General features: G+C 66.6%; 1 protein-coding gene across 3 annotated transcripts; it reads right to left on the bottom strand.

Moving 5' to 3' along the window:
• Nucleotides 1-215: 215 nt before the first annotated feature.
• NKPD1 (NTPase KAP family P-loop domain containing 1) lies at nucleotides 216-7,986 on the bottom strand. Of its 3 annotated transcripts, XM_054183902.1 has the most exons (4): nucleotides 7,663-7,986; nucleotides 4,337-4,481; nucleotides 3,208-3,339; nucleotides 216-2,413 (listed from the first exon to the last, which is right to left on the bottom strand). In XM_054183902.1, the coding sequence occupies exons 1-4, from the start codon at nucleotides 7,684-7,686 to the stop codon at nucleotides 774-776; spliced, it is 1,941 nt and encodes a 646-aa protein (XP_054039877.1). In that variant the 5' UTR covers nucleotides 7,687-7,986; the 3' UTR covers nucleotides 216-773. The 3 variants fall into 3 exon arrangements, with proteins under 3 accessions (XP_054039877.1, XP_054039878.1, XP_054039880.1); XM_054183903.1 differs by lacking the exon at nucleotides 3,208-3,339; XM_054183905.1 differs by lacking the exons at nucleotides 4,337-4,481; nucleotides 7,663-7,986 and having other exon boundaries at nucleotides 3,215-3,339.
• Between the last annotated feature and the right edge of the window lie 1,571 nt (nucleotides 7,987-9,557).

Below are 9,557 nucleotides of genomic sequence, written 5' to 3'. Positions count from 1 at the left end.
ATTAACGCTGACGATGCCCCGGATCCCAATCGCGGGCTCCGCGCCCTGCTGCCGCCATCCCTCCCAATGGCACCTTGGGCTGATTTCCCGCCCCCCCTCCGCCAAAAATTGCCACCCCCCCCCCCCTTATTACCTTTTCCGTCCCCCGAGACACCCCACCCCCCCTTAAGGAGGACCCAAAAAGCGTATTTAAGTCAAGACGCAGAGCGCGAGGTTTAATTAACTGGTTTATTATGGGACGACCCCCGCGGTCCTGGGGGGGGGCTTCGTGAGGAGCTCCTGAGGGACACGGCTCGAGGCCGTCCGCCCTTTGGGGCCGCCCTGGCAGCGAGGCCAGCGGCCGCTTCGTGGTTTCTTGGGGTCGTCGTGTCCCCCCCCACGGGCCCCACTCACCAGGGGACGTTCCCCGGAGGGTGTCAGGGCGGGGGGCGGTGGGTACTTGGGCGCCGGGGTCCCTGGGATGGCAGCGACCTCCCCCTGGAGCCCCCCGGGTCATCTCGGGTCTCCTCTGGTCCCCTCCAGTCGCCCCAGCTCCATCCCCTGGTGGCATTTTCACCTCCTGCAGCGTCTCTTCTTGTGGACGAGGGGGACGGGAATCGTCCCCCGTCCCTGTCCCCAAAGAGGTCCCAAAAATATGCTGGGGGAGGACAACAGGTCGTGGGCATCCTCTGGCTGCCGGCCACAGGGGTGCCCCGGTGCCACCAACGTCCAAGCTTAATTTGGGGGCCTGACGTCCAGAGGCATCACCGGAGACCCAATGCCAGCGTCCGCCGTCACTCAGGGTGGGGACACTGGACACCGTGGGACACCGGGGTGGCGGTGGCTTTCTGCAGGCGGTCGAGACCACGCAGGAGCCCCATCTTGTGCCGGATGGAGTGGTCCAGGTTGACGGTGACGCCGAGGAAGGCGCGGGCGTCGCGGGCGGTGAAGGGGAAGTCGGAGGCGAGGAAGGTCTGGAAGAGCTCGGGGTCCCCGTCCAGGCTGAGGACGTTGTGCAGGGGCTGCCGCAGGGAGCTCAGCTCCCCCACGTTCTCCTGGAAGATGCTCCACAGGGATCGCGCGCCAAAATCCGCCGTCGGCCGGCTCTGCCAGGCATCCTCCAGGCACTGCAGCGCCCAGCTCAGCCGGCACGGCCACTGGTCGGCCAACACCACCCAAGCGGCGGCAGCGCGGGGCGAGGGGGTGCCGGGGGTGCCGGCACGGTGCAGGAGGAGCCGTAGGGTGATGGGGATGGTGTTGACGATGCGACGGACGTGGGCGCCGCTGGTGGGGAGGTAACGGGCGAGAGGGTCGGCGCTGTCGTGTAGGCAGCGGAAAGCTTCGTGGATGCAGCGGACGGCTTCGGCGTCCGCCTCCTGCCGGCTGGGAACCGCCGGGACGGCCTGGCACTTGGCTCGGCGTCGTTCCACGTTGCTGGTGATGATGCGGTACATGAGGTCCTCCCGCGTCTGGATGGCGGCTTCCAGGAATCGCAGGCGGGAGCGGGCACCCATCTCAGGGATGGAGAAGGGCAACGTCACCGTCCGGTTGAGGTAGAGGTAACCGTTGTCGGCAAGACCCTTCATGCAGCCGGTCTGCTCCAGGCAGGGGACGATGACGCTGGGATCCACAGCCAGGATGAAGATGAAGGGAGTGTTGGCTTCGGAGAGCAAGGTGTTCATGGCGTTGAGGACGCCGGCCACCTTCTCGGGGTAGCAGATGTCCAGGCTGGTGATCTCCAGCACCACGCGGAGCCGTCGGCGCTCAAAGATCTCCATGAAGGACAAGAAGTCGACCAGCACCTCCACCTCATTGCGCACCTTGCTCATGAAGCCCAACTGGCTGGTGAACTTCTCGCTGTTGGTCAACCGCTCGATCTTTTGCTTCTCGCTGATCAACAGGTTCTTCAGGATGGAGAAAGCTCCCAGCGCCAAACCGGAACCCGAGAGCGAGGTGACGGCGCTGCCCACCACCTTCAAGGCGTGGTGGTCCTTGATGCCGGGCACCAAGAGGGCCACCAGCAGGATGGTGAGGCCGGCGCCCAGGACGAAGAGCAGCCCCCAGAGCTTGAGGCAGGTGCCCGTCTTGAGGACCCATTCCTTCTGGCTGAAGCCAGAGGCGAAGCGGGGCCGGGTGCCCATGACATGGTAGACGCTGAGGGGCAGAGCCCCAAAATGGTGGCGGATGCTGTCACAGAGGGTGGTGACCAAACCGGCCCAGAGCTTGTCGCAGCCGGCGTATTGCCAGGCGCTGAAGCGGATGAAGATGAACTCGATGTTCTTCCTCCTCAGGTGGCTCTCGGTGATGATGGGCTTGTAGAAGGCCAGGTACCAGAGGACCAGCAGCAACCCCCAGCCCTCGGGGCTACGTGGCTTCTGGTGGCTCCGGCGCAGCTCGGCCTCCTCCCGCCGCACCATCTCCTGCCGCATGAAGCCTTGGGGGAAAAGCGGGGATGAGGGACCAGGGGGTGAAGGTGCCCTGAGCCTTACGGGGGGATGGGAGGGGATGGGATGGGATGGGATGGGATGGGATAGGACGGGAAGGAGATGATGGGAAGGAGATGATGGGGTGGGGATGGGAAGGAGATGCGGATGGGATGGGAAGGAGATGAGATGGGATGGGATGGGATGGGGAGGAGATGGGATGGAATGGGAGCGGATGGGATGGGGATGGGAAGGAGATGATGGGAAGGAGATGATGGGAAGGAGATGATGGGATGGGGATGGGAAGGAGATAGGGATGAGATGGGATGGGGTGGGATGGGAGCTGGTGCAGTGGGGGACGCCAAATGTAGGGGAGATGTGGGATGGGTGTTTATGAAAGAGGGACTTGAAAGCCAGGGGAGAAACTGGGATGGGATGGGATGGGATGGGAAGGAGATGGGAAGGGATGGGATGGGATGGGATGGGATGGGATGGGATGGGATGGGATGGGAAGGAGATGGGATGGGTTGGGGATGGGAAGGAGATGGGATGGGATGGGTGCTAGTGCCATGGGGTACCCCAAAGCTGTAGAAGAAAACGGGGTGGTGGGACAAGCGACAGGGACCCCCAAATCTGGGGACGAGGTGGGGGGACCAGGAAAGACACTGCTGCAACAGGGACCCCCCAGTCCAGGGTGCAAACAGGCGGGATGCTGGTGCCATGGGGACCCCCCCGAAGCCAGCGGGGCTGGCTGGGAGGCTCCCGGGGGGGGTGACCCGTGGTGGCCCCGTGGCCCCACACCCACCAGTGACCTTGTCCAGCAGGGAGTAGAGGCGGTGGCCGCAGGGGGCGTAGAAGCCGACTGTGACGGGGGTGGCCGTGTGGCACAGTGTCTTGGAGAGGCAGCGGCAGTAGATGTCATCCTCCGTCAGCAGCTCTGGGGAGCGGGAGGGGACAGTCGGCGTGACCCTCGGCCGCCCCCCACGTCTGCAGGCGCTGGGGAGCCTGCCCCACCCTGGGACACGGGTGCTGGTGCCACAGGGACCCCAAATCTGGGATGGGATGGGATGGGATGGGATGGGGATGGGATGAGATGAGATGCGATAGGAAGGAGATGGGGATGGGGATAGGGATGGGATGGGATGGGATGGGAAGGAGATGGGGATAGTATGGGATGGGATGGGGATGGGAAGGAGATGATGGGATGGGAATGGGAAGGAGATGGGGATGGGATGGGGTGGGATGGGAAGGAGATGATGGGATGGGAATGGGAAGGAGATGGGGGTGGGATGGGAAGGAGATGATGGGATGGGGATGGGAAGGAGATGGGGATGGGAATGGGAAGGAGATGGGGATGGGATGGCATTGGGGATGGGATGGGGAGGAGATGATGGGATGGGATGGGATGGGGATGGGATGGGATGGCATTGGGGATGGGATGGGATGGGGAGGAGATGATGGGATGGGATGGGAAGGAGATGGGGATGGGATGGGACGGGATGGGGATGGGATGGGAAGGAGATGATGGGATGGGGATGGGGATGGGATGGGGATGGGATGGGATGGGGAGGAGATGATGGGATGGGATGGGAAGGAGAGGGGAATGGGATGGGATGGGAAGGAAATGGGATGGGATGGGAAGGAGATGGGAATGGGATGGGATGGGAAGGAAATGGGATGGGATGGGATGGAGATGGGATGGACATGGGGACGGGGATGGGATGGGAAGGAGATGGGGACGGGGATGGGATGGAGATGGGATGGGATGGGGATGGGAAGGAGATGGGGATGGGATGGGAAGGAGATGGGGACGGGGACGGGGATGGGATGGGATGGAGATGGGATGGGGATGGGGACGGGATGGCCAGGCAGGCCAGGTGGGCCTGCCCCTCCCAGCTGCCTCTGTCCCCGCTGCTGTCCCCCCACCCCCGTACCTTGGTTGTCCCCAGGCTCCACCTCCACGAAGGCGCCGTCGCGGCAGGCACAGGTGTCCCCCTCCGGGCCCAGGCAGGCCAGGTGCTCCTCACAGCACCCCGAGGATCCCGACGAGGACCCCCCACACGCCGGCGAGCAGGCACCCTGCCAGAGGGGAGGACGTGGGGCACCCACTGCACCCCCCCGGGACACCTCGGGGACGGTGGGACACGGGGACGCAGGAGCAAACGGACATGGGCATATGGGCACGCTTGGTCGTGGGGACACCGTGGGGAAATGGGGACGCCATGGGGACATGGGGACATGGGGACACAGAGATATGGGGACACCACGGGGACATGGGGACACAGAGATATGGGGACACGCAGACATGGGGACATGCGGACATGGGGACAGGGGGACACCGTGGGGACAGAGCCATCTCATGGTTTTGGGGTGGTTTTAGGGAGGGTCGGCACCAAAATCCTGCTCTTCCGCTGTAGGACCCCATCCTTGTCCCCGAGGGCCTCAGGTCCCCATGGCCACTCCCTGAGCGCCCCCGTGGGGACGACGGGGGGGACCTGGGTGACAGGGGGTCTGGAAGGGGCGCGAGGCCGGAGCGGGCAGGACTGGAGTGGGGTGATGGGGACTGACCGGGACAAACCGCCCGGCTGGGTACCGAGGTGCTGGGGACACTGGGGAGCATGGGACAGCCTGGACTGGGAGCACTGGGAGCCATGGGACAGCCTGGACTGGGAGCACTGGGAGCCGTGGGGGCAGGCTGGACTGGGAGCATTGGGAGCCATGGGACAGCCTGGACTGGGGGCACTGGGAGCCATGGAATAGCCTGGACTGGGAGCACTGGGAGCCATGGGACAGCCTGGACTGGGAGCACTGGGAGCCATGGAATAGCCTGGACTGGGAGCACTGGGAGCCATGGGGGCAGCCTGGACTGGGAGCACTGGGAGCCGTGGGGGCAGCCTGGACTGGGAGCACTGGGAGCAATGGGACAGCCTGGACTGGGAGCACTGGGAGCCATGGGGGCAGGCTGGACTGGGAGCGCTGGGAGCCATGGAATAGCCTGGACTGGGAGCACTGGGAGCCATGGGGGCAGCCTGGACTGGGAGCACTGGGAGCCATGGGACAGCCTGGACTGGGAGCACTGGGAGCCATGGAATAGCCTGGACTGGGAGCACTGGGAGCCATGGGGGCAGGCTGGACTGGGAGCACTGGGAGCCGTGGGGGCAGGCTGGACTGGGAGCGCTGGGAGCCATGGAATAGCCTGGACTGGGAGCACTGGGAGCCATGGAATAGCCTGGACTGGGAGCACTGGGAGCCATGGGGGCAGCCTGGACTGGGAGCACTGGGAGCCATGGAATAGCCTGGACTGGGAGCACTGGGAGCCGTGGGGGCAGGCTGGACTGGGAGCACTGGGAGCCATGGGGGCAGCCTGGACTGGGAGCACTGGGAGCCATGGGACAGCCTGGACTGGGAGCACTGTGAGCCGTGGGGGCAGGCTGGACTGGGAGCATTGGGAGCCATGGGACAGCCTGGACTGGGGGCACTGGGAGCCATGGAATAGCCTGGACTGGGAGCACTGGGAGCCATGGGGGCAGCCTGGACTGGGAGCACTGGGAGCCGTGGGGGCAGGCTGGACTGGGAGCACTGGGACCCATGGAATAGCCTGGACTGGGAGCACTGGGAGCCGTGGGGGCTGGCTGGACTGGGAGCGCTGGGAGCCATGGAATAGCCTGGACTGGGAGCACTGGGAGCCATGGGGGCAGCCTGGACTGGGAGCACTGGGAGCCACGGGACAGCCTGGACTGGGAGCACTGGGAGCCATGGAATAGCCTGGACTGGGAGCACTGGGAGCCATGGGACAGCCTGGACTGGGAGCACTGGGAGCCGTGGGGGCAGCCTGGACTGGGAGCGCTGGGAGCCATGGAATAGCCTGGACTGGGAGCGCTGGTAGCCATGGAATAGCCTGGACTGGGAGCACTGGGAGCCATGGGGGCAGCCTGGACTGGGAGCACTGGGACCCATGGAATAGCCTGGACTGGGAGCACTGGGAGCCGTGGGGGCAGGCTGGACTGGGAGCACTGGGAGCCATGGGGGCAGCCTGGACTGGGAGCACTGGGAGCCATGGGGGCAGCCTGGACTGGGAGCGCTGGGAGCCATGGAATAGCCTGGACTGGGAGCACTGGGAGCCATGGGGGCAGCCTGGACTGGGAGCACTGGGAGCCATGGGACAGCCTGGACTGGGAGCACTGGGAGCCATGGAATAGCCTGGACTGGGAGCACTGGGAGCCATGGGGGCAGCCTGGACTGGGAGCACTGGGAGCCGTGGGGGCAGGCTGGACTGGGAGCACTGGGAGCCATGGGGGCAGGCTGGACTGGGAGCACTGGGAGCCATGGGACAGCCTGGACTGGGAGCACTGGGAGCCGTGGGGGCAGGCTGGACTGGGAGCATTGGGAGCCATGGGACAGCCTGGACTGGGGGCACTGGGAGCCATGGAATAGCCTGGACTGGGAGCACTGGGAGCCATGGGGGCAGCCTGGACTGGGAGCACTGGGAGCCGTGGGGGCAGGCTGGACTGGGAGCACTGGGAGCCATGGAATAGCCTGGACTGGGAGCACTGGGAGCCATGGGACAGCCTGGACTGGGAGCCCTGGGAGCCATGGAATAGCCTGGACTGGGAGCACTGGGAGCCATGGAATAGCCCGGACTGGGAGCACTGGGAGCCATGGGACAGCCTGGAGTGGGAGCACTGGGAGCCATGGGGGCAGCCTGGACTGGGAGCACTGGGAGCCGTGGGACAGCCTGGACTGGGAGCCCTGGCAGCCATGGAATAGCCTGGACTGGGAGCACTGGGAGCCGTGGGGGCAGGCTGGACTGGGAGCACTGGGACATCCTGAACTGGGGACTCTGTTAGACCGTGCAAAAGGGGCACAGGGTCAGCCAGGACTGGGGACACTGGTGACCGTGGGATAGCCTGTACCGGGGACACTGGTGACCATGGGACAGCCTGTACTGGGGATACTGGTGACCATGGGGCAGCCTGTACTGGGGACACTGGTGACCATAGCCCAGCCTGTACTGGGGATACTGGTGACCGTGGGATAGCCTGTACTGGGGACACTGGTCACCATGGGACAGCCTATACTGGGGACACTGGTGACCATGGGACAGCCTGTACTGGGGACACTGGTGACCATGGGACAGCCTGTAGTGGGGACACTGGTGGCTGGGGCCCCGCACCCTCTCCCCCCGCCCAGTACCCCCCACAAGCTGCCCCAGGGCCACCCCCCAGGGCCTCATCCCGCCCTGTCCCCGTCCCCATCCTACCCCTGGCAGCGCCTCCGGCTCCATCCCCGTCTGCCTCCGGCCACATCGGTCCCCGGCTCCGCTCCCCACTGGATTTATACTGGGTCAGGATCCGGCCCCCGCCGCTGCTGGGCCGGGAAGGAAATAATTAGGTGTGGATCAGGTAGAAATTCCGGCTGCGCCGGCGGGAGCTTCGCCTGAGTCAGGGCCCAGCAACGCCCGCGGAGGCTCCAGCCCCCACGGAGGGACGGGGGTGTGGGGTGGGACGGGGAGACGGGGCAGGGGACGCGTCCCACGGGAGATGGCGGGGGCTGAAGGGGACATGGGGACGTGGGGGGTGGAGGGGATATGGGGGGGGGGGGGTGGGACACGACTGGAGGGATGAGGGACGCAGGGACAGAGGGGATGTGGGGATGCAGGGGATGGGGGGGATGCAGGGGACGGGGGGGACATCAGGGATGCAGGGACAGGGGGGGATGCAGGGGACGGGGGGGACATCAGGGATGCAGGGGACAGGGGGGGATGCAGGGGACGGGGGGGACATCAGGGATGCAGGGACAGGGGGGGATGCAGGGGACGGGGGGGACATCAGGGATGCAGGGACAGGGGGGGATGCAGGGGACGGGGGGGACATCAGGGATGCAGGGACGGGGGGGATGCAGGGGACAGGGGGGGACATCAGGGATGCAGGGACGGGGGGGATGCAGGGGACAGGGGGGGACATCAGGGATGCAGGGACAGGGGGGACGCAGGGAACAGGGGGGGACATCGGGGATGCAGGGACAGGGGGGACGCAGGGGACAGGGGGAAGATGGGGAGATGCAGGGATGGGGGGGGCGTGGGGAGGTGCAGGGGACACAGGGGACCTGAGGGGACGTGGGGGACAGCAGGGACGCGGGGGGGACATGGGGTATGCGGTGACAGGGGGACACGGGGGTGCAGGGACACGCGGGACACAGGGGCAAGGGGGATACGGTGGGGCTGAGGGGGACACAGGAGGCCTGAGGGGACACAGGGACACCGGGGAGACAGAGGGGACACGGGGGGGGGGTTGCAGGGACACTGGGGACACGGAGGCTCCCGTCAGGCAGGGCCAGGAGCCAGCGGCCGCCGGCAGAGCTGAGGGGACAGCCGCCCGCTGCCCGCCTCTGCCGGTGACACGGCCATGCCATCATCGCCCCGCCATCGCCCCGCCATTGCCGTGACATCGCCGTGACATCGCCGTGACGTCGCCGCTTCCTGTGGCCAGTGGCTCCTGCCAGAGGAACCTGCTTGCCCGCCAGCCACCAGCGCCAGTGACACTCATGGCCACCGTGCCCGCCCCATCCAGGGGACATGAGGGACACCAGGGATGTGGGGGGGGACACGCAGGGACACAGGGACAAGGCTGGAGGGACTTGGGGACAAGCGGGCACAAGGAGGGCACAGGGGACGGAGGGGACCCGGGGGATGCAGGGGACGTGGGGACGCGGAGGGCAGCCGGGGGACAGGGGGGCCGTAAGGGGCCAGCGTGGGGGCGGGTGGCAGCGGTGGCATCTCCTGGCGGTGGCCTCGGCGCCCCGAAAAGGGCTGAGCAGCCACGTGTGCCACCGGGAGGCCGTGACCGGGGTCCCTCTGTCCCAGCGCCCCCCCCCCCCCGGAGCCCTCCCGGCCCCACGGGGGACAGGGTGGGTGTGGAGAACACGGCGACGGGGGGCGGGGGGGGGGGTAGTGGGTCCCCAATGGGGACACAGGGGACAAGGGGGGGGACATGGTGACACCCTCCGCGCAGGTGCCACCGTGGAGAAATGGGAGTTGGGGGGGGGGGGGGCGACAGTGGTAACCCCCCCCCCTCCCCAGGCCCCATGGACTCCCAGCCCCCCATCGGCAAGCTGGTGAGTGGGGGTGGGGGGGGGTCCTATGGGATCTGTAGAGCT

This window comes from Rissa tridactyla, chromosome 27 (genome assembly GCF_028500815.1).
Source record: "Rissa tridactyla isolate bRisTri1 chromosome 27, bRisTri1.patW.cur.20221130, whole genome shotgun sequence".
Lineage (NCBI taxonomy): Eukaryota > Metazoa > Chordata > Aves > Charadriiformes > Laridae > Rissa > Rissa tridactyla.
Note: the sequence above shows the minus strand (reverse complement) of the source record. Positions and strands in the feature narration are given on the sequence as shown.